The sequence below is a fragment of the Prionailurus bengalensis genome, chromosome B1, assembly GCF_016509475.1.
Source record: "Prionailurus bengalensis isolate Pbe53 chromosome B1, Fcat_Pben_1.1_paternal_pri, whole genome shotgun sequence".
NCBI classification, from domain to species: domain Eukaryota; kingdom Metazoa; phylum Chordata; class Mammalia; order Carnivora; family Felidae; genus Prionailurus; species Prionailurus bengalensis.
The window spans coordinates 122,563,656-122,588,615 of NC_057344.1; the positions used below are offsets into that span (position 1 = coordinate 122,563,656).

Consider the following 24,960-nt stretch of genomic DNA (forward strand, 5'->3'; position numbering starts at 1 on the left):
TATATAGATTATGATGATGATAATCGGACTTTATTAGAAAACCTTTGAGATTTTTAAGGAGGGAGTTACATAATGAGATTTGAGTTTTTAAAGTATCATTTTAGTTTTGTGCCAGGAAGACTGGAGGGCAAAAGTGAATGTAGGATTGGCAAAGGAGAGATAATCATGACTTGCACCAGAGTAGGAATACAGATAAATGAATGATTTTGAGAGAGATTCAGGAGATAGAATCAAGAGAATTATTTGTTTGATTGGATTTAGGATAAATAGAGGCAGCAATTAAAAACTTTCCAAAAAATTTGGCTGTGAAAGGGAGTAGAGAAGGATGTTAGCTGGAAGAGGATGTGGTTTCTTTTCTTTTTTAACATTTATTCATTTTTGAGAGACAGAGTGTGAGTGGGGAAGGGGCAGAGAGGGAGACACAGAATCTGAAGCCGGCTCCAGGCTCTGAGCTGTCAGCACAGAGCCTGGCGCAGGGCTGGAACTCAAAAGCTGTGAGATCGTGACCTGAGCCGAAGCCGGATGCTTAACCCACTGAGCCACCCGGGTGCCCTGAGGATGTGGTTTCTAAAGGAGGCTTCTGTGTTTTCAATTATTAATTATATGTGATCTTATTTATTACATGAGAGATCTGTTTTATTCTGTTGTTTTTCATTCTTCTGTAAAGGGGCAGGTAGAAAGTGAAAGAGTAAAGATAGAGAAAAGGGGATAGTTAGTAGTAAGTGCCCGATTCGTTCAGAAGATATTAGTCCACTGGCCAGATGGAAGAATTACTTTAGCTAAGAGACCACCAGCATTCTTTCAGAAAGGAATGCACAAAGGATGGGTGCAAAGGCAGGTAGGTTTGTAGTGTTGGTAGTAAGATGTCATGGCTTGCTTGCATTGGCTTGATGAATAGGCAGTTTCTCTGTATAAAGTGGGGGAGGGGAAAAGAAAAATAAACAGAGGCTTAGGAAGAAGACAGTGTGAAGGAATTGTCAGCTCACTAGTGAAAAAGTAGGATTTTTACAAATGCTGGGTCGGTGACAGAATTTATAGTCCATTAAGTCATGTGTATTTTCTCCAGCCTAACCCAGCAGCCTAGGCATAGGCCTGGAGAATACAATTCGTTAAACTCATCCAAATTTGGGGTTCTGGCAGGCAGGAAAGAAGGTAGGAGAGTTTAAGATGTTGACAAGTGAGGGGTTCAGTGATTGCCTATTGTATGCAAGGCAGAGATGAGTGGAATTAGTGCTTACTTAAGTGACTGCTGAAATCCAGGGTGTGATGACAATGAGTGGTAGTAGAAAAGAGAAGGTTATTACACATGATCTTGCAATTGTGTTCTCAATGGGCCAAATCCCAAACCATAGCCAGAATCAAAATTAGCAAGACATTTTCCAAGTTGGCCAATCTAAGTGATAACATTTTCATTTTTGTATGTTGGAGAATCGGAAAGACTCTCCTCATGAGTTTGAATGCCAACTAGAATTTTCACATAAATACTGGAACCAACCTAAACCAAAATGATTGGTAATTTTTCATAGGAAAGGATTAAAAAAATTGAGGGGTGCCTGGATGGCTCAGTCAGTTAAGCATCTAACTCTTGATTTAGGCTCAGGTCATGATCTCAGTTTTGTGAGTTTGAACCCTACATTGGGCTCTGTGCTGACAGCACGGGACCTGCTTGAGAGTCTCCCTCTCTCTCTCTCTCTGCCCCTCCCCTGCTCGCACTCTCTTTCTCAAAAATAAATTTAAAAAAATGTAAAAAAAAAAAAAATCAAGATATCTCTGCCATATACAAAAGCTAAGAGAAACTTAAGCTAAAAATAAGCAGAAACAAAGGCTTTTGATACAACCAATAAAGTTAGAACTTCAACAACATGTGCATGTTTAGCTATTTAATAATATATGCTAGTACCCTCTCCAGTATGCTGTGTACTAGAAAATTCGGTTAACATAAACATTTTGGGCGTTCATATATACAGTTTCTACTAGTTTCTTCCTAAACCTCAGGGATCATCTGGTACACCCCACTTTGGAGATCTAGTACATAGTGCTGATAATCTTTTAGGCCAGTAAATATTTCCCCTAATCCTGTATCAGCAGCAGTGAGTAAATTCAAACACATCAATCTGAGTATGTAAGGAACTCTCCCTTTGACTGCCGTAATTTGGAAATCACCACACTTGGAAATTAGAAATCTTGTTAGTTCTTTCAATTTGAGGACATGGTGGTATTTGGAGAGCTTAGAAAGCTGTGTTCTCCATTTTTGTCACCCAAAAAGAAAAACAGCAGTGTTTCCCAGGTCAGCTATCATTTATTGAGGTCGTTAGGTTGGAAAATGTCAACATGAAAAGTAGTACTTGCAGAATTCAAAAGAACTTGCTACAGTTCATTTGTTTTAATGTTTATTTATTTCTTTTGAGAGAAGTGAGAGTCAATGGAGGAGGGGCAGAGAGAGAAAGAACTCCAAGCAGGCTCTGCATCGTCAGCATGAGCTGGACCCAAGGCTTGAACTGACGAGGCAGATCAAGACCTTAGCTGAAATCAAGAGCCAGACTTGTAACCGACTGAGTCACTCAGGTGCCCTGAGGGTTCATATTTTAATTAGCCTCTAAACTTGGGGGCAGGGGCACCTGAGTGGCTCAGTTGGTTATGCATCAGACTCTTTGATTTCGACTGAGGTCAGGATCTTGAGATTCGTGGGTTCGAGCCCTGCGTCAGGCTCTGTGCTGACAGCTCAGAGCCTGGAGTCTGCTTCAGATTCTGTCTCCCTTTCTTTCTGCCCCTCCTCTGCTTGCACTGTCTCTCAAAAATAAACATAAAAAAATAAACTTCGGGGCAAATGGTGAGGGTCAGGAGTGGGTAAGTTTTAGTCAGGATCAGGATTAATACTTCTTTTTTTAAAAAAAGTTTAATTTATTTTGAGAAAGAGAGAAAGCACGTGTGTGAGCAGGTGGGGTGGAGAGAGGGTGAGAGAGAATCCTAAATGGGCACCATGCTGTCAGTGCAGAGTCCGACACGGGGCTGGATCTCAGGAAACATGAGATAAAGACCTGAGCCGAAATCGAAAGTCAGATGCTTAACTGATTGAGCCACCCAGGCACTCCAATAGTTTGTTTCAATCACTGTTATTCAACAAATACTGAATGAGTGCCTACAGAGTGCAAGACATTTAGGCATTGTTAGAAACTAATGACCCAGCTTTTTAAACATTATAGTCTCAATTGGGGAAACAAACCAACACTATGACACATAATTATTCACAAATATCAATTATTCTTGGTAACATATAATAGCATTCAAGAGAATGTGATCTGTGAGAAGATATTATCGGAAAACAATATTTAAATAGCTAAAGTAGAAAGTGAAGGGGTTCAGAACATTTCACCCCAAAATATACTTTGGGTATATTGATTATTTTGAGCTGAATCCCTAAGAAAACAGATGCACCAGGGGTTCTTTGACTTCTCCCTTTTTACCAAAAAGCAGGTCATAAAATTTCCTGTGAGAAAGGGGACCTTCTTCTACCAGGAAGAGAACATTCTTATCACCAGAGGTGAGACTGATGCCAAAATGGACCTGTACAAACAAGTCTACTAAAATAATCCTTATCTTCCATTAGTTTCACTCATATACATTGTAGTCACTGTCCCACAATTTACCATCCCTTACCCAAGCCCCCCTTTTTTGGTCACATCCCTACAATTTATTGCTCTTTATATAAAAAGGTATATAAAATTTGGGCCTAATGGCTTCTTTGGATCTTCATTTCCTTTTGAATACTCCCATATAAACATAAAGCTATTAATTAAATGTGTTATGTTTTTCATCTGTTCATCAGTTTTGCACCCAGCCATAGCACCTAAGAGGTAGAAGGTAAGTTTTTCCTCCCCTACAAGAGAAACAAGCATTTGAGATTAAAGGACCCTCAAAACCAGTGTGGAGAAATAATAACCAGTGATGGAAGGACGGGGTAATTAATTTTGCTGGAGTATAGGACTCACATTAGAATGCATTCAGAAGTAAAAGAGAGTATGTTTGTGTCAGATTAAAGACTGTCAACTTTATCATTGTCTGCAGTGGTACATCAATACAGGTTTTTTGAGCAGCAGTAATATACATTGTTTTGGGAAGGTTTATCTGGCTATTATTAGGTGGCTATTAATATAGTCTTGCTAAAGAAAGTAAGGGTTTGAATGAAGAACTGGAAAAAATGTAGATGCAAAAATCACTGTTGGGAAAGACAAGCTGACATAAGGAACAAAATGGAAACAATACACACACGTTAGGAAAAAAAGGTTTATTGGAGAAGTTTTTGGAGCTTCTGAGTCAGAACTGACAATAAGACATGCATGTAGAAATATCCAACAACCCACAAGCAGCTGAAAATGTGAACCTAGAACTCTTGACCAAAGGTACAGACTTAGGACTCACATTCTCGGGAACCTGGAAAGAAAAAAAATAAAGACAAGCTTTACATGTCATCATCTAGAGAGGAAACTAGAGTGGGTGAGGATCTAAAATAAGTAATGCAGAATCCCAGAAGCTAAGAGATCCAAGGGTTTAAATAAGAAAAAGGAAGTGATCTTCAACCATGTGAGTTGCTGTGGAACTGTCAAGTTCACCTGTAATGATGAGGAGATGTCATCCGTAACATCTGGGAACTCTGCAGTCTGCCATTTCGTCCTCAAGAATAACTAGGAAATAAGCATCCGACTCTCCACCACGTCTTGGCCTGGAGTTAATTCCTTCTGCACTCCACTTTCAGGGGCTGGAGTTGAAGATGAGTTGTCCACCAGTTCTGACAGTCTTCATTTTCTTACCACCCACCGTAGGTTTTTGTTAAATGTGCAAACAAGCAAGACACCAAACAAAAAATAATACGGGCATCCTTAAAAGGCGCAGAAGGCTGTCCAATGTCTGCATTGCTGAAGGACTCCAGAAAGCCCACAGCTCCTGTATTCAATCTAGACAAGACCTTTTGTAAGAGCACGTGGGTGGCACCCAGGAAGAGCCAAGGCAGATTAGGGCACTGGGGTCAGAAACCTATTAACCTGGGACTTCTAATCACAGTCATCGGGCCTGCTGTTCAGTGTGCAAACACCACCCCCTTCAAATTTTTTCACCTACAAGAAAAGGTTTTTAAGGTAACAGACCTGGAACAACTAACGAAACTTACGCACCCTCTCCACACAACAATGTCCCCTTGCACGCATTTTTCTGGGGGGCTTTTAGTGCCGAAAGGTCTAGTACCGACGCTTTTTCCACCACTTTGGATCCCGACGCCCCCAGCTCTGCGCAAGCGCAGGGAGCAGCCCGCAGGGCGGGGCGGGGAGGCGCGGGGAGGGGCCGAGTGGGTCGGACGCAAAAGCCCCAGGCGCGCTCCGGAGCCACTGCGCTTCCCCGGAAATCTCGTGTCATCGGGCCTCGGAGGCGTAGGAAGTGCTTCCTGGAGCACGGCAGAGGTCACAAATCATGTGACGACGGCTTTTGGAGGAGACTGTTTTTGAAGCTGTCCCTGAATTTGCAGCTGAGAGAACACGGCAACCCAGCAAACCAGGTAACTCGAGCCGCTCTGCTCGTTATTCAGCCAGGGCCCGCAGCTGGCGCGGGCGGTGTGACGCCAGGGAAGGAGAGGACTCCTCTCCCCCATTCCTTTGGGCCTAGATCTTGGCGGGTAGAGGGTGGAGTGGGCTGAGAGGTAGGGCATCCCGGCTGCCGCCTGGGAATTTGGGAACTCCCGACTTAGCTCAGCTTGCCTGGTGCGGGTCCTGGAGCCGGGGGTTCTTGCCTGGCTTTGATGGGAGCTGACCCCGCTTATCAGGTCGGAGGTGGGAAGCAGTCTTGAGGGGAGAATCACCAGGAGTTTCTCTTCCAGGAGTGGAGATTGATCCTGCGGGAGAAAGGGGTTCATCATGGCGGATGTGAGTTCCCACACAAGAGGAAGGGGAGGGTGGGGAGTTTGGTGGAGGCCTACTGGGTGGGGAGAAGTAAAGCTTCCCAAGTAGAAATGTTTCCTTTTACAGCCCACCCCGCCCAAGTATTTTCTGTAGACTCTGGAACGAGTAACTACTATAAATAGATTTGCGGGGGGGGGGGGTGTCCTGAGTTTCTGTCCACATGGGGATCGAAGACACTAAGGTGTCTGAAGCTTAGGAAATTGTATTCTTCCCACTCCCCAGGCCTCCGGGCCTGAGAGGCTCTGAATACCATTTGAATTTGTAAATGATGTTTTGCTGCCTTGAATCTCCGCCCCCTCCCCCGCCCCCCCAGTAAGTGGTCATGATGTTTCTAGATTCATTGGAGCAATTTGAGATGATTTCTGATACCCCTTTGGCACAGCAATAGAACCCAAGTTCTAAGTTTAGGAAACTTAATTGTACTAGTTATTAGAAACAACAGGGAATTAATACTACTAATGTTTATGTCTGTAATTTACATCCTGTTATTTTACTTACATACATGCTGGACATTCTTCTAAACATTGAATATAATATACTCATTTAATTCTTGCAACAACTTTTGTGCAGTAGGCACTATTGTCCTTGGGTTCTAGATTAGGATGCTGAGACATAGAAAGATAAAGTAACTTGCCCCAGGTTACACAGCTGGTAAGTTGTAGGGCCAGGATACCAACCCAGGCCGTCTGACTCCAGAGTTTATGCTCTTAAACATAACACTGAATGATCATTCAACATTATTATGAATGTGGTTTTTCTTTTTAGGTTGCAAGATTATGTGTTTCAATATTTAGGAACTTTGTATGCCTTTATCACTCCATTTTTGGGTGTCTCCCATTGTGTTTTTGAGACCTTATTCTTCAGGCATACTCAAATCACTGTATATCTGTTGAGTGTTGCCTTGCAAAGGTTGTTGTGAAAAAGGCTGTGGGTGAAATAAAGATGACTAAGGTATAATTCCTTAAGGGTTTTTAAAATTAAAAAAGTAGAGTAGGCAAGTGATCATAAATGTATATACATTGTTATGTGAAACTTCAAAGGAGAGTGGGATTACATCTCGTTTGTGTTTATCAGGAAAGCTTATTTGAAGTATTTGGTAGAGATTAGCTCTAAATGATGAGAAGCAGGGTTTTTTTGTTTGTTTGTTTGTTTGTTTTTAAGTAAGATTGATAGAGAATACCATTAGAGTGCATAGTGTAAGCAAAGTTTCAGAGATAGGAAAGAGAAAGATTTTTGTGGAGGAGCTGTGAGTAGTCCACTTTGGGACTGAGGATATGTACAAGGGAGTGGTAGGAAGCAGGACTGTAAAATTAGGTGTGGACTGTATTGTAGAGAGGCTCAAATGTTAAAGGAATTTGTACAGAATTTGTTAAACAGTGGAGAGCCATTCAGACGTTGGTTCTCAACCTTGGCTGCACAGGGAATCATCTGGGAAGCACCTCTAACCCAAGTAGAGGAGAATAATATGGTTATTGGCATTGTGTAGAACCGTGTGGGATAGAAATGGGAGACCAGCAGCATACCAGTTGGGAGGCAAGTCATAAATAATAAAATAAACCTAGAGTGTAATGTCAGTTGAAAAGGAGAGGAAGAGATCATTAAAAAAATTTTTTTTTAAAGTTTATTATTTATTTGAGAGACAGTGAGCAGGGGAGGGGCAGAGAGAAGGAGAGAGAGAGAATCCCAAGCAGGCTCCTCGCTGTCAGCACAGAGCCTGAAGGGGGACTTGAATCCACGAACCATAAGATCGTGACCTGAGCCGAAATCAAGAGTCAGACGCTTAACCAACTGAGCCACCCAGGCGCTCCGAGATCATTTTAAAAACATTTGACTTCACAAATCATTTAGAAGTGACAAAGGTGAGGTTAGGGTTAAATATTATTCTGTGTTTCAACCTGAATAATAGGTTTGGTAGTGCCGTTAGTGGAAATGAGATTGAGGAAATCTGGATTTCACATGAAACATGAGTGGAGTTTTAGTGTGTGTGTTTAAGATAAGAGCAGAGGTAAGGTGGTGATGATAACATGAAATGAACATTCAGGTTTAGAGAATAGTAGGGATTAGAGTTTCAAAACAACAGGTACCTGATTTACTTATGAGGACCTCATAACTGATACCTGGATTGTCAGTGAAATTCCCCAGGTGAGAGGGTATAATGAGAGGAAATAAAAGTCTTTTATTTCTTTTTATTTTTTTTTAATGTTTATTTTATTTTTGAGAGATAGAGCATGAGCGGGGGAGGGACAGAGAGAGAGGGAGACACAGAATTTCAAGCGGGCTCCAGGCCCTGAGCTGTCAGCACAGAGCCCGACCCGGGGCTTGAACCGTGAACCGTGATATCATGACCTGAGCGGAAGTTGGACACTCAACCTACTGAGTCACTCAGGCACCCCATCTTTTATTTCTTTAGTCCTGGTTATGTTTCATGCTTAACACTTGACACGTGTTGTTATTTATGTTTACTCATGAAAAGGGACTGAGTTCCAGAGAAGTTAATTTACCCAGGATTGTTACTGCTGCTTGACCTTTTGGCTAAGATCAAGTGTAGTATCTGTTCTTACCAGCTTAATTTACCCAGGATTGTTAAAGCGATGTTAGAAAGTTTATCTGTGGACATGGAAAGATGTTCATAATATATTTCCAAGTGAACATGACAATAGCAACAGGATGTAAAACTGTATGAAAAGTATGATCTAATTTAACAGCTAATGTGTATTTACTATATGTGTATTTTTCTAGATATGCTTATAAGGTTACACGTATCTTCTCAATAAATTTTAACAGCCTTACAACATAGGTTCATGATTATTACCCCTCCTCAACAAATAATGAAACTGGGGCTTAGAGAAAAAGGTTAGATAACTTGTTCCAAGTCATAGAACTAGTGTCAAAATCAGAAAGAAAAAAAAACCCACAAGCAAGAGAAAAAGGTTAGATAACTTGTTCCAAGTCATAGAACTAGTGTCAAAATCAGAAAGAAAAAAAAAACCCACAAGCAAGAAGGATTATGAATGATGACTTAAAGTACCTGAAAAGTGGATAGCTTAAGTATCTAGAGAAACGGTACAAGGCACATTATTGTAAGATAATTTTATATTCTCTTTCAGGACCTGAAGCGATTCCTGTATAAAAAATTACCAAGGTAAAAAATTACTCATTTGATATTAAATAAATTTTGCATAATATATGATTGATTATGTAGCGATTTGTTTCTTTTAGACTAATAGTATGGTCCTATTATGCTATTATTTACCATTTCAAATAATGCTAGGTAGCACAAGAACTGTCCTTTGAATTTGCAGATGAATACCTTGAGGCCTAGAGAAGTTAATGTGACTTTCAGAGGTTAACTAGCTAGTGAATGCCAGAGGGCTGTTGAATGGATTGTGCTTTGAAGTAGTTAGAGCAATTTTAAGGAGCAAAAAACCCTGAGAGCTTGGGTTTCCTGTAGTATTACTTTTAAGAGCTACTTGCTGAGTCGGAGTAGCTGGAAAATGCTAGACGTAGGCAGCACTTCATACTTGGAAAAGTCACAAGGCTTTCCTTTGCCTGCACCCAGTCCGTTTGATGTACCACTATCAATTAGGCTCTCTGTTGAGACCGGCAAACTTCCTTTTAGGTATTTCTGTGATTCAAAGGACTTTGTCCCTTTAATTGAATTAAAATTCACATTTAGTTCCGTGTAAAATAATACATTAAGGACCTAAGAGAGAGGAATATAACTCAAGACACTCATTTTCACATTCCAGAATAATTAAATAACCTTTGAGGTGTAATGTAGCAGAATACGTGGTGAGATCCTTATGTTACTTCTTTTTTTATTCTCCAAATGTTTGAATTTAAAAAGTTTTAGATGCCAGTTTATTATTTCTGTCAGTAGATAAACAAAAGGAAAAAATCTCTTGTTTGGAGTTTTGCCTGAATTGTTTGTTGTGATTTGTCTATCGTGCCTTTACTGTGATTACAGACTAGTAGAAATTAATGGTATTATCTCGTGGGTTTGATTTATGTATATTTTTCTGTATTCAGGAAGACAATACTATTGAAGTGTTAAGTAATTGTTACCTTTGATTTCATGTTAATGCAGTACTTAAGTTCATTTTTACTCTCTTCCTTGCAGCACTTGCAAACTAGAAAGACAGGTGCTGCTTCTGTTCTCAACATAATGATTAGCAGGCGGTCCTAGCCTTGCACGGTAGTGCAGGGCCATAAAAGTGACCATACAGGCTGAGACAGTGTTGTTTTTTTGTTTTGTTTTGTCTTGTTTTTTTTTAATTTATTTTGAAAGAGAGACAGTACAAGTGGGGGAGGGGCAGAGAGCGAGAGGGAGAGAGAGAATCCCAAGCAGGTCCACACAGTCAGTAGAGAGCCTGATGCGGGGCTCGAACTGACAATCATGACCTGAGCTGAAGCCAAGAGTCAAGACACTTAACTGACTTAGCCACACAAGCGCCCCCGCCTTCCACCCCACTGAATAGTGCTTACTTCTTCGCATAAACATTAAAATATATGAAAGGTATAACCTTAAGGTAAGGAACAGGCATCTTTTCGGTACCTTGCCAAATTGGCACACTCCTTTCTAAGTTTGGATCAGCTGGCAACAGTTTTGTCCTTTGTACTATTGATGCTATGCAAAGTTTTTTTTTTGCCAGTGTCACTTCCTCTGGGATAGTTTCATCGGTTTCATCACAACCACTTTCCTAATTTATGTCAGTAAGTGCACTTTCACAAAGTTCCTCTGGCTGTACATCTTGCGCACAAGAATGAAAGTGGCAGCATTCTTCCAGCCAGTTACTTCTAGAACTGTGTACTTTCTATCTGAATTTCACCGCCAGCATTGTCACTTCTCCTCCCTTTGCTATATTTCATCTTTATTAGCCAGTTCCCTATTTCAGTTCTTTTTTTTTTTTAAGTTAGTTTATTTTGAGGGAGAGAAAGAGCGGGGGAGGGGCAGAGAGAGAGGGAGAGAATCCCAAGCAGGCTCTACACTGACAGCATAGAGCAGGGCAGGGGCAGAAGGAGAGGGAGACACAGAATCTGAAGCAGGCTCCAGGCTGTCAGCACAGCACAGAGCCCCATGTGGGGCTCAAACCCACGAACCGTGAGATCATGACCTGAGCCGAAACCAAGATTTGGACACTTAACCAATTGAGCCTCCCAGGCACTCCCTTTTTTTTTTCTTTCTTTCTTTTTAATGTCACATGCTTTATTTTTAGAAGACACAGGGAGATCACAAAACTCCATGCTCTACTGTCTCTGCATACACTGAGTAACAGATGTTCAGTGACCAATCACCAGCACACTCTGAAAGAAGTGATGTGACTGGTTACTGACATAATGTGCATCTGTTATTTACAAAGTTATTCACATAGTGATTTGTGTGAAGTGTTAGTGAGGTTTGTACTTTATGCAGTTATTCAGTTAATAGACCATACTCCCTGAAATTTGGCCCAGGGGGATAGTGTTAGTTAATTCACCTGTGGTAACTAAAATGTGTCCATACTGAAACCTTACAAAATAATGGCCTTCTGTTCTTATCTGTGTCTACTTTGTTGGAAGTTCAGCATATTGAAAGCATGCTAAAGTTGACCTGGGGGGCGGGCGGGGAAGTATCACGCTGGCAACACAATATAGGAGCAGAAGCATAGTAGGTATTTGTATAAAGGGCATTTGTAAAAGTCTAATGAAAATCTTTCCGTAGTGAAAGAAAAAGGATTGGGACCGTGTGTTTTGTTTTGTCCCCCATAATGACCAGAGCCAGTTAACCAAGGCACTTAATGGAATATGTTTTTATTCATTTTAAAATTCCCTCCTAAATATAGTTCTTGAATTTATATTTTAAAAGTCTAATTGTGACCCAAAGCAGGCTCAGGCTTTATGATAATCACAACTTTTTTGTGTTTTGAAATAACCAAATGTTTCATTATTACATGAATAAAACAAAGTATGATGTTTGGTTACTAATGCAACATTTCCTTTTTTGGAGTAAAAATGTTTGATTAAGGTTTAGATGTCTGCAGAATATTTCATAATTAAGTCCTTCGAGAAGTGTAGTGTGCCTGGGCCACCTGGGTGGCTCAGTTGGTTAGGCGTCCGACTTTGGCTCAAGTCATGATCTCCTGGTTTGTGACTTCAAGCCCAGTGTCAGGCTGTGTGCTGACAGCTCAGAGCCTGGATCCTGCTTCGGATTCTGTGTCTCCCCCTCTCTCCGCCCCTCCCCCGCTTGTGCTCTGACTCTCTCTGTCTCTCAATAATAAATGAACGTTAAAAAAAATTTTTTTAGAAGTGTAGTGTGCCTATTAATGCATCATACTTATTTTCAACTATTGCTAAAGTCTATTCATGTTATTCTTTGTTCACTATGTGTACAATTGGAAACACCTTTTATATTTGTAACCTGATTTCTTTGAGTATTTTAAGTGTGTGAGAAATTTTTCTACTCTGTTGGGCATTATCTCTGTGAATTTAAAATCCATTAAAAAGAAAGTCGTTTTATTTCTGCTTCCTCTTTTGTTGCATTAGTTGGCATGTAAGTTAATTACCTTGAAAATAGGAGAAAAGAAACCACCTGTGGTGGGGGTGCCTGGGTGGCTCAGTCAGTTAAGCCTTGGACTTTAGCTCAGGTCATGACCTCACAGCTCCACATAGGGCTCTCTGCTGTCAGGGCAGAATTCTGCTGTAGATCCTCTGGCTCTCCCCCACTCATGCACGCTTGCACTCTCTCTGTCAAAAATAAATAAATATTTAAGAAAAAAAAAGAAACTACCTATGATGACACAGATACTTCTAAACATTGTTTTGTAGTTCTCTTTACATGCTTTTAATTTGCTTATTTTTTGAGTAGACAATATATTCAAGATTCGAAAGTTAACTGGAGGACATAGTGAGAAGTTTCCTATACCTGCCCCCCAGCTACACAGTTAACCCTCTCAGAGCCACCCATCACCTTCAAAGATACTTTATGCACCTGCAAACAAACGTACATATAAGCACATACATATTTACACATACACAGAGGTCTTAGTTGAGGCTGTTATAACAAAATACCACATAGATTGGATTTCCTGTAAATAACCAAAATTTATTTCTCACGGTTCTGGAGCCTGGAAGTCCAAGATTAAGGTGCCAGCATGGTTGGATTCTGGTGAAGGCCCTTTCCTGAGTTGCAGATTGCAGACTTCCCATATCTTCATGTGGTAGGACAAGCTAGCTCTCTAGCCTTCAATAAGAGCACTCTTCCCATTTATGAGAGTTCCAGCTCCATGGCCTGACTACCTCCCAAAAGCCCCATCTCCAAATACCATCACACTGGGAATAGAGTTTCAGCATGTGAATTTTGGGGGTGACACAAACATTCAGTGTATTGCAAACATATACATACGTGTCATTAACATAATTTGTTGCTTCCTGTATACACTGTTTAAAACTGTTTTTTCATTTAATGATGTACCTTTGAGTTCAGTCCTTCCCGGTACATTTAAAGAGCTGTTTCTTTGTCCTGAATGGCTGCAGAGTATTCCATTGTATATGTGTCATAATTTATTTAACTTGTCCTTCTTGACGACAGGTTTCCGACCTTTTCCTATTTCAACTGATGTTGCTATTGAAAAATGTACAGACTAGTTTCTGTGTGTGCAAATATCTGTGGTATATATTTTTATGTAACTTAGTTTTTAACTAAGAAGAATTTGTTTTATACGTTAACTTCATAGAGCACATTTTAATCCGTAGGTAATTTCAGGATTGAATGATAATAAAAAAATAATACCAGTGAATGTTTATACACAGTTTTTCCATCATTCCTGTTTTTAACATGAGGTTCATAAATGGTGGTATTTATAATATTTTCTCAAATTTTAACACTTCTCTGACTTGTTGCCAGTGTGATCTTTAAAATTTAATTTCAGGGGCGCCTGGGTGGCTCAGTTGGTTAAGCATCCAACTTCAGCTCAGGTCACGATCTCACGGTGTGTGAATTCAAGCCCTATGTCAGGCTCCGCGTGAACAGCTCAGAGCCTGGAGCTTGCTTCAGATTCTGTGTCCCTCTCTGTCTGCCCTCCCCCACTCGTGCTCTCTCTTTCTCACTCTCTGTCAAAAATAAACATTAAAAAATTTAATTTCAGTATCTTAATACAAATATTTCTCATTGCTAAGTTAAAACATTAAGGTTAACACAATAAGGAATGGATAATGTGGATTATAGTAGGAGCACTGAACATTTGTGAGTAGCAGTCTTCGGATATTATAAGATAGGTATAGGGCTAAAAGTTGGAGAATGTTTTCTCATTTTAATTTTTAACACTTTAGTTTGTGCTCTAGGAATTCTCTAATGATTTATTACTTAAACTACAGTAATAAATTGTCAGTGTGCACAAATGACACTCTGATGTTAATTGATAATCATGTTTTTGAATGTTAACTATGTACTAGCTTCTACTTTACATGCATGGTTTTATTAAATTTTATGATAGCCAAATAAGTACAGTTATTCCCATTTTCATATTGTTAATGGAGGCTCACAGAGGTTTCATAGCTGTCCCCCAGTAGCACAAATAGTAAATGTAGAGGAGCCTAGACTGAACTATATGGTTATAGTCTGGACCATTTCTCCACTGTTTCTTACGTAGGCATAGCTGAAAAGATTTCTATGTGATTTTCATTTCCATCCTGTTCCTTCAGCCTGAATGATGAGCTTTCTGCCCCTCATCTCTCGACTAGTGCCTTAACATCTCAGCTTAATCACCTGTCTCAGGGAAGCCTTCCCTGACCCACTTGCCTAATCAACCCACCTTTTATAGACTCTCATACCCCACGGATATCTTAATGGCACTTGATACCATTGTCGTTTAACATTTGTTAGCATGAGATTATTTGATTGACAGTCTCCCTCCTAGACTGTAAGCTTTGTGAAAGCAGTGACTATTTCTGTATCATGGTATCATAAATATCAAGTGCCCCAAATACTAGGCTCTTGATATTGAGGGAGAGAAAGAGAAAAATCTTTTTGTCACTGTAGCCACTACTCCTGATAAACGCCGTCATACTTTCATAAACAGTGAAAGGATAATTAGCAATTTTAACGGAGAGTTACATTGTTTTAGATCTTTATCAGTAAATTACATAAAGTTTTAAGATTATAAGCATGTCAATAATACTGTCATTCAATTTATTCAGTACCCTTATTCAGATATATAAGTGCTTATGAGATCAATAACGGAGTTTACATAGTTTTTCAGAAATATACATGAAAATCCCCATAATGACTTTGAGGTACATGTTTTGAGAAGATGAAATGTTTCATAATATTTTAACTTTTTTTTTTTGTTTGTTTCTAGTGTTGAAGGGCTCCATGCTATCGTTGTGTCAGATAGAGATGGAGTGCCTGTTATTAAAGGTAAAACTGTGCACCCCACCAGTGTCACATTTGCTTTTGAGTAAAAACGTATTTATGCCTCAGTAGTGCAGAAGGCAAGCATAGAAAAGGTATTGCAATACTTTCAGGAGATGGTGGTTGGGGGGCGGAAATGTTTGCTTTGGAATGCTGAAGGCTGGGTTGGAGCTTATGACTTAACTCTATGTTGAATATATTGTGTTACCATCCAGAGTTTAAGCATGGGTTTATCACAAGCCCAGTTTTTTCTTGAAGACATTTGTAGTATAATGTAAACCGTTGGTAAATGTAAGTGCTGAGACCGTGCACATATGCAGCGGGATATATTATACGTACACACTACCCCCAACACTTTTTAATCAGTGTTGCTAGTGGTTTGGGGATAAACTTCATACATTTGAATCAACATACATTGATTGTTTTCTTTACTCTTTGTGGATTTTCTGCCTTTTTACTGGAAATAAAATATTGTTTAAACTTTTACCTTCACAATTATGTTATTTAACCAGACTTTAACAAGACTTGTTCACCTAAGGAAGAGCTTGTTAACAACAACAACAAAAAAAAACCCAGCAAATGTTTTGCCTATTTTTCAGCTTTTTAAAAAAGTATATATGATGTCACTGAGTCAGTATGTATTAAGACTATTTTTACTACTTCTTATCAGATGGATGGTCATAGTTCATAGGGATGCTATAATAGCCTTACCAAAGAAAGATTAAATAATGTTCTGTATATTGTTTGCAATTTATTTTCCACCCGAGGTTATTATATATGTCAGATAATTTTAGACTTTAGAAAGAAATTTTAAAAATCACCTAATTTTAGTTCTTTTGTTTTGTAAACAAAGATGGTCAAGGGCAAAGTTGCACATGAGTCAGTGAGAAGATAATAATAGAACCCATTATCTTCTGATGTGTGGGTCAGTGTGCTTTCTAACCCACCATAAAACATAGGGGTCATGGGCAAATAAGGCACCTGCCTGTTTCTTTACTCAGTTCTGTAGCAAGAGCTTTAAACGAAATCAAAATAATCTCGGATTTTCCAGCTCTCATGTTCTTTCTTAGGATCTCTGTGTTAAAGCCTTAAGCTCTGAACTTACTGATACAACTGACTTCATTCAGGCCTTTAAATGAATGAAAGAAACTTGAAACCGATGACCAGCTGCAAATTGTCAATATCTATAAGTGATACTGCTATGGGTTTTATGAAAGCAAAGATTTTTTTTGAAGCTTTTTTGACTATTCTAGCTTGGCTCTTGGTTAGCCAGAATATCCAGTTTATTAGTAAACATACTGATTAATCTGTGTTTTAAAGTAGAAATTAAGAAAATACAGACGTTTTTAGTATTCTTTAAAAAAACTTGCGAGAATCAGCATTTCTGCCTTTAGCTATTGGTCACTCAATTTCTGACTGAGAAATTTATCTCGCCTAAATTGTAAGACCCGATTAGTGACAGGATTTTCAATATTGTGAAGCATAAAAGCCCTTGTGCTTGATATTTTTACTGATTTATGTTTAAAAAAACAAAGTGCAGTGAACTTCTCTGTATCCTGTCCACTGCATAATTTTTATGTAAATCATTTGTATTTCCAGTGGCCAATGATAATGCTCCGGAACATGCTTTGAGACCTGGTTTCTTATCTACTTTTGCCCTGGCAACAGATCAAGGGAGCAAACTTGGACTTTCAAAAAATAAAAGTATCATCTGTTACTATAACACCTACCAGGTAGGTTCATAATTATTGAATGGCTTGCTGCTTTCAACTATTATTATGTCTGTTATATAAAATAGCTTATGTTACTCTAAATTTTAGTTTTGAAATGGATGCCATTAGCCTTCAAATTGGTTATGTTGAATTGTAGTAGTTTTCTTTACAGTTTACATCAGGAATTAATTAATATGGAAAAGTAATTAAAACTTTTATTAATAAAGTACATTATCCTAAAAAAGGAAGTCAGGCCACTGTTACCTCCAGTAGATGGTGCCCTTAGCTTAACAAATATGATTTCTCAAATGACATACTTTTTGTGTTATTGTGACAGATAAAAAATTTTCCTTTTTTGGTCACATGATAAGTTATTTGTTAACTGCTGCTAATTCCTTCATTTGATTTGGAATATGTATATATAATATGTGAGGTTATTAGGAAAGAATTTAGTTGCTACATACCTCTTGATCTCTGGCTGCGTTTTCTTCTTTAGAGTAAATTAGTAGCTTCTCCTTTAGAGCAGAGTTTCCCAGGGTATGATTCATGTGCTGCTTGATGTTACACAAGTGACATTTTTTATTTTAGAAGTTAACATATTTTAATGTGTAATAGGCAAAAGACGACCAACCCTTTTGACCTTTAATTTCACCAATAAGGATTAGGTTAAAGCTAATTTTAGGGGGGTTTTTTGGTGTTTTGTTTTGTCTTGAGAGAGAGAGACAGAGCACACGCACGCGCATGCTCAAGTGAGTGAGGGGCAGAGAGAATCCCATGAGGGGCACTGAGAGAAAGAGAAGCGGGGCTCCTAAAGTGTGGCTTGAGCTCACGAACCAAGAGATCAGGGCCTGAGCTGAAGTCAGATGTTTAACCAACCGACTGAGTACCCCAGGCACCCAGAAACTAAGTTTTTTTTAAACAATAGTCGATTTAAACTTAATTTAAATTAGTTTAAGTTAGGGGCACCTGGGGGGCTTAGTCGGTTGAGTGTCCGACTTCGGCTCAGGTCATGATCTTACAGTTTGTGGGTTGGAGCCCCGCGTCTGGCTGACAGCTCAGAGCCTGGACCCTGCTTCAGATTCTGTGTCTCCTTCTCTCTCTGCCCCTCCCCCGCTCACACTTTGTCTCACTCTGTTTCTCAAAAATAAATAAATGTAAAAAAAAAATTAATTTAAATTAATAGTGGTACACAGGAAGCAGAAAAATCTTGATAGTATAGCTACTTAAATGAGAAATACTGACTTTATTTGGCCGTTTAATTATCAGATATTTGTGGAGCCCCTGCTATGTAATAATTGACATGCTGCTGGGTGTTTAAAGACAGATGAGGATGACACAGTCCCACTTGAAAGACTTAGGCTAAGTAATATTAATATGTCTCAGAGATAATCGGAAGTCTTTTACGGAAATACTTGTTTTCAGCTCTTTCATATTACGTGATGTTACATAGTATCTTACACGTTGGTCATTTAAAAACTTTTGAAAGATGGTCGCCTGGGTGGCTCAGTCGGTTAAGCGGTCGACTTCGGCTCAGGTCATGATCTCACAGTTCATGACTTCAAGCCCTGCGTCAGGCTCTGTGCTGACAGCTCAGAGCCTGGAGCCTGTTTCGGATTCTGTGTCTCCCTCTGTCTCTGCCCCTCCCCTGCTCATGCTCTGTCTCTCTCTGTCTCAAAAATAAATAAAAAAACATTTAAAAAATTAAATAAAAAAAGATAGTAATTGGTCAGGTAATTTAAAAAAATGAGGTTAAACAAAATAATCCTATAAAATATGCATATATACTGTCATGAAGTGTATATTTATTTATACTGTCATTAAATAAATACCTCAGTTGAATCCATCACAAAGATTAGGGACTCCTGGGTGGCTGGGTGGCTCAGTCAGTTAAGCAATTGACTTCAGCTCAGGTCATGGTCTCACGGTCCGTGAGTTTCAGCCCCGCATCGGGCTCTGTGCTGACAGCTCGGAGCCTGGAGCCTGCTTCGGATTCTGTGTCTCCCTCTCTGTCTCTGTCCCTCCCCTGCTCACACTCTGTCTCTGTCTGTCTCTTAAAAATAGATAAATGTTAAATATAAATAAATAAAAATTTTTGAAAGATTAAAATGTCTTGTTTGAGTAGCATCCTTTTTTTTTTTTTTAAGTTTATTTAATTATTTTTGAGAGCGAGAGAGCACAAGTGGGAGGGGGGCAGAGGGAGAGAGGGAGACACAGAATCCAAAGCAGGCTCCAGGTTCTGTGCTGACAGCAGAGAGCCTGACACAGGGCTTGAACTCACGAACCGTGAGTCCGATGCTTAACTGACTGAGCCCCAGGTGCCCCTTGAATAACATCTTAATTTAGAGCTTACTTTCTTTTTAGGTGGTTCAATTCAATCGTTTACCTTTGGTGGTGAGTTTCATAGCCAGCAGCAATGCCAATACAGGTGTGTATTAAATTAAATTAATAATAGCTTTTAATTTCTTTTTTTTTTAATCTTTTTTAATGTTTATTTTTGACAGAGAGAGACAGAGCATGAGTGGGGGAGGGGCAGACAGGGAGGCACAGAATCTGAAGCAGGTTCCAGGCTCTGAACTGTCAGCACAGAGCCCAATGCAGGGCTCGAACTCACAGACCACAAGATCATGACCTGAGCCGAAGTTGGACGCTCAGCCGACTAAGCCACCCAGCTTAGCTTTTAATTTCTTAAAACATCTTATCTGAGCAGTCTAACATGATAAGAATAGTAGATTTAGAATCAGAAAACATGAATTCGTGGCCCAGCTCCACTGTCTGTTCCTTGATCTCCAGAAAAGTAACCTTTCTGGATTCTGTTTACTCTAGCTGTGTAATGGAGCTGATATCTGCTTTAACTGTCTTATGGGGTTATTTTCTAGTTCAGATGAGAAATTGTATGGGTAAGTAATTCTATAAAATAAAAAGGAAAATTAAACGTTATCTTCACCTCTTGAATGCAACATCTTGTTCACATTAAAACAGCCTAAAACAAAAAGAGAATGAATGGTGAAGATAACCAAACAAAATACATAATAAAATGGTCAGAGATGAGTTCAATTCCATGTAGACCAATCTATTAGAGTTTGTAAAATCTTGAACAATAGTGGGCAAGATTAATGTGATTGAGAATTTTTTTTTGTAAGTATATGCTTTCTTTATTTCTATTCCAATATTATTCATAGATTTTTTTTAATTTTATTTAAATACAAGTTAGTTAACATAGTGTAATAATGATTTCAGACATAGAATTTAGTGATTCGTCACTTATATATAGCACCCAGTACTCATCCCCACAAGTGCCCTCCTTCATGCCCGTCACCCATTTAGCCCATCCCCTCCCCCTTTACCCCTCCAGCCACCCTCAGTTTGTTCTCTTTATTTAAGAGTCTCTCATGGTTTGCCTCCCTCTCTGTTTTTATCTTACTTTATTTTTCCTTCCTTTCCTCTATGTTCGTCTGTTTTGTTTCTTAAATTCCACATATGAGTGGAATCATAGCATATTTAATTACGATTGAGAATTTAAAGAGCGTGACTAGGATGAACATATATATGTTCTTTGTGAAGGTTGAAGAATTAGAGAACAAATACTAGGAAGCTGTACATTTTATAGTAGATCGTAAGATCCCATTATATCCAGTAGCCTTCACTGGGCATTTATGTATAAAATAATGATTGTATTCTGTAATTTATTAACTCATTTTTGGGTAAAGTGGGATTTTTTTTTTTAGTATTGTCTCCTTTAGATTTGACTGCTTTTTAGAACTGTTATTTGAGCAAATACAAATATTTGTTATATTTCCAAGTTGTTTGAGTAAGTTCTATTTCCAGCTGTGTCACTGAAACCTGTCTTTACATTCCTCATCTTAAAGTGAGGGGTTAAGATTGGATGATCTACAATGTCTCTTCCATTTCTAAATGTTTTGAAGGCATAAAATGCTATATGTGAAAACACTTTGTAAATTATATAGGATGGTAGTGGTGTCGATATTTTAAATATATTAAACCTCAGTTGTGATAAATCACCATCATGTACTAAGTCATCAGTTACAAATTTTGATAATGTACAGAAATATATTTTAGTCCCTAGAACATTTTTTGAGAATCCCAGATGCTTTTATTTTATTTTATTTTTTAATTTTTTAATGTTTGCTTATTTTTGAGAGAGAGAGTACATGAGCAGGGGATGAGCAGAGAGAGAGAGGGAGACAATGTGAAACAGGCTCCAGGTTCTGTCAATACAGAGCCTGACTTGGGACTCAAATGCACGAACTGCAAGATCATGACCCGAGCTGAAGTTGGATGCTCAACCAACTGAGCCACCCAGGTGCCCCACAGATGCTTTTATTTTTATTTTTTTTCTTGTCAATATTATTTTAGAGAGAAAGAGAGCGTGGGGTAGGGGCACAGAGAGAGGAGGAGAGAGAGAATCTCAAGCAGGCTCTGCCAGTGCAGGGCTCTGTCCCACAACTTTGGGATCATGACCTGAGCCAAAACCAAGACCCTGATGCTCAATTGACTGAGCTTAGAATCTCAGATGTTTTTAATATTCTGCAAAATAGAGGAAGATTTTTGAGCATAAAACAAGCAGTGTAAGATACATAGCTTTTCACTCTGGTAAACTAAGGAGAAGCTAGATATGCTAATTTCTAGACTACTTTGTCTCCCAGATTCATCACTAAATTTTAAACATGGAAGTGTATGTTTTCTCCTTATACCATTCATCTTTAAAATTCATTCTTTCACTTGACTTACCCACTTATGCTTTAGCTTTGCTGAATTTATAAAATAAATTTCTAATTATTTTTTTGCTTAAGGTTGAAGCAGTCTGTCTACCTGTATTTTGATAAAGTCCATTAAAATTTGTTCAGGAAAAAAGTGTAGCTTTTTAAGTAAAAATCTTGTATCATTCCTGAATCTGTACAGGTTTTGAAATAGTAAAGTATAAATTAAAGTTTTCCTTTCAAAACTGTAACGGAGTTACAGTACATATAGTTCATTTTATATCTTCTTATACATAAAAATATTTTTTGTTTATTTACTTTAATGATGAAAATAAACTTCTTAATATGGGGTTTTGATCATTTAGAATTACAATATTTTGCTTTGGTTATGGGGATTAAACTAGATCTTGTTTGCTTTTTAGTAACTAAATTTTGACAGGAAATTTAAGTCAAAGACTTTCAGGAATATTTTTCTGATGTTCTAATTTTTTTAATCTCTGTTTTAGGACTCATTGTCAGCCTAGAAAAGGAACTTGCTCCATTATTCGAAGAACTGAGACAAGTTGTGGAAGTTTCTTAATCTGGCAGTGGTTTTGATGTACACCTGATTTTCATTATAACAGACACAGTATCAATCCAGCAATCTTTAGACACAACAATACTTATATCCATATACTCAAGAAAGGGCCCCTTTCCCACCTTCTTCCACTAAAGAAAGAGCCTATAGATACAATTTATGGACAGATTGATTGTTATCTTCTCTTGTGTAGGGTCTTAATTTAGTGAGATCTGGGGATAGCACAGAAATGGTTCAATACATCACAGCTCCCATGGAGTTAGTCCAGTCACCAGATATGCATGAGATTCTATTCATTGGGTCAGAATCAAAATGGTACTTTGATCCACTGGAGCCATTAAGTGCTCCCTATTGTATAATATGCCCAGGCCTGCAGAATGAAGCAGACCCTTTTTATTGTGAATAATACTGAGGACATATTTTTCTTTATATTGTTTTATTTCTTTGCATTGAGTGTGAGGAAGATAAAATGGCTTAGTAAAAGTAATAAAATCCGTACAATCACTAACTTTTCTATGTATATATTATTTTGCAATATAGATGAATATTACTAACTGATTTGATTCTTCTCAGAGGGTGCTGCTCTTTAATGAAAATGAAAATGATAGCTAATGTTTTTTTTTCCTCCACTCTGCTTCCTATAACCAATCAGTGTTTTAATGTTTGTGTGGTCTTTATAAAATTTAAAAGTGATTCATTATTGAATTGTTTCCAGTATTGGTGTGTATGTAAACATGGTAGTGCAGCCACTTTTTTTCATACATGAGTATAAATAAAATAGTATTTTTTAAAGTATATAGTTTGAGCACTAAATAGGTTTCTTTAAGAATATAGTTCACCGAATGCACTCTTTCAACGACATGAATAAGTAGTGAGTGTTTCTTACAGACATCGGTTTGGAGACTGTTTTCCGCACCATATAATGTCAATTGGAAAGTACACTGTATTCATGAGCCTAATTTAATCTCTACAAAAGAAGTATCTTGGTTCTGGAATAAGCCATTTATATTCAGGAATGCAGTTCATCATTCAGAGTTGGTAGTTCCTTCCTAGGTAGGTTCTTTGACAATCAGAGTTCAGTTCACACGCATCGAGCACCAGTTACTGTGCAGCGTTTCCCAGAGCTGCCACGCTGCGGCATTCTAAGGAATACGATTCATATTTCTGTGCTCCAGGGGTGCCTTGCACGTGGAGTGTGTGAATACTCTCCCTTGGGTTGTGCAGTGAATGGTCAGCCAGACACTGGCTGCTTGCTCCTTCTTCCTGTCCCCCTCCTTCCCTCCTATTTCTTCCTCCCTCCCTCCCTCCGTTCCTCTTTCTGTACAAATATGAAACTAAATTGTGGTACCTTCCTTTAAAGAACTTAAAAGCTCAGTAAATACAAACAGGTACGTACAGGAAGAGCTGTCATGAAGCTATACAGGAGGCTGTAGAAACCCAGAAGGGGAGAATTTAAATGGGACTTGAGCAACAGCATTTATGTGGAAGTAAGCAGGAGGGTAAGTTTTACCTGCAGGAAGCTATAAATAGTTAAGAAAACCTAGTAAAGCATTAGATGCACCCATTAAAATCTAGAATTCCCATCATCTGGACTATTGTTTAATAGTGTCCAGGAGATTGTTGCTAATGCAATGATGCTTAAACAAGAAGACGGTCGATTATAAATGAGGTAGCCAGAACTTTTAATTTCAGGTAATAATAATTATATACCTAAAAATCCCAGGAAAGGAAACTACAATAATAAATGGAGCTATTTCTAACCTTTGCATGATGACTGCTACTACTATTAAAATTTGTTTGAAGAAGATAGATAAATTGTTCTAGAAAAGTGAAAATCACTAAGAAATGTTTGAAAAGGTAATGTGAAGCTAAACTGTTTTTAAAAGGTAGTATAGGGGCGTCTGGTTGGCTCAGTCGGTTGAGCATCCGACTTCAGCTCAGGTCACGATCTCGCGGTCCGTGAGTTCGAGCCCCGCATCAGGCTCTGGGCTGATGGCTCAGAGCCTGGAGCCTGCTTCCAATTCTGTGTCTCCCTCTCTGCCCGTCCCCCGTTCATGCTCTGTCTCTGTCTCAAAAATAAATAAATGTAAAAAAAAAAAAAAAAATAGTATAAACTCAATTAGGTGTACTTTAGACAGATCAATGGAACAAACTAACCCAGAAACAGACTTCAGTACGTACATACAAGAACTTAAAACATTATGAATTTGACATAAGTCCGTGGGAAAAGGATTACTCAGTAAGTAGGACAGGCAATTTTAAAAAAAATATTTGAGAGCGCATGAGCCAGGGGAGGGGCAAAGAGGGAGAGAGAAAGAATCCCAAGCAGGTTCCAAGCTCAGCACAGAGCCTGACACAGGGTTGGTGATCTCACAACTGTGAGATCATGACCTGAGGCGAAATAAAGATTCCAACACTCAACCCACTAGGTTATAGGACTTTTTGGTAATCTGTCAAACTTCCAAATGCACATAACCTTTGGCCTAGTTTATTAGGATTCTCCAGAGAAACAGAACCAGTAGGATATATACCTTTTAGTATAAGTATGTATTATGACTTTTAAATATAAAAGACTTACTATGAGGAATTGCCTTTCATAATTCTAGAAGCCGAGAAGTAC

General features: G+C 38.7%; 1 protein-coding gene, 1 long non-coding RNA gene and 1 pseudogene across 2 annotated transcripts; 2 read left to right on the plus strand and 1 right to left on the minus strand.

The window, feature by feature from the left end:
* Positions 1 to 4,270: 4,270 nt before the first annotated feature.
* LOC122478224 lies at positions 4,271 to 5,436 on the minus strand. The gene is made up of 2 exons (XR_006295923.1): positions 4,611 to 5,436; positions 4,271 to 4,431 (listed from the first exon to the last, which is right to left on the minus strand). It is a non-coding gene; the product is annotated as an uncharacterized LOC122478224 (long non-coding RNA).
* Positions 5,429 to 23,135, plus strand: LAMTOR3 (late endosomal/lysosomal adaptor, MAPK and MTOR activator 3). Its single transcript, XM_043571725.1, has 7 exons — positions 5,429 to 5,545; positions 5,864 to 5,909; positions 9,053 to 9,087; positions 15,281 to 15,339; positions 16,933 to 17,066; positions 19,407 to 19,470; positions 22,270 to 23,135. Exons 2-7 carry the CDS (start codon positions 5,901 to 5,903, stop codon positions 22,341 to 22,343), a joined length of 375 nt encoding a protein of 124 aa, XP_043427660.1. The 5' UTR covers positions 5,429 to 5,545; positions 5,864 to 5,900; the 3' UTR covers positions 22,344 to 23,135.
* Positions 8,458 to 8,634, plus strand: LOC122479314 (annotated as a pseudogene).
* Positions 23,136 to 24,960: the final 1,825 nt, after the last annotated feature.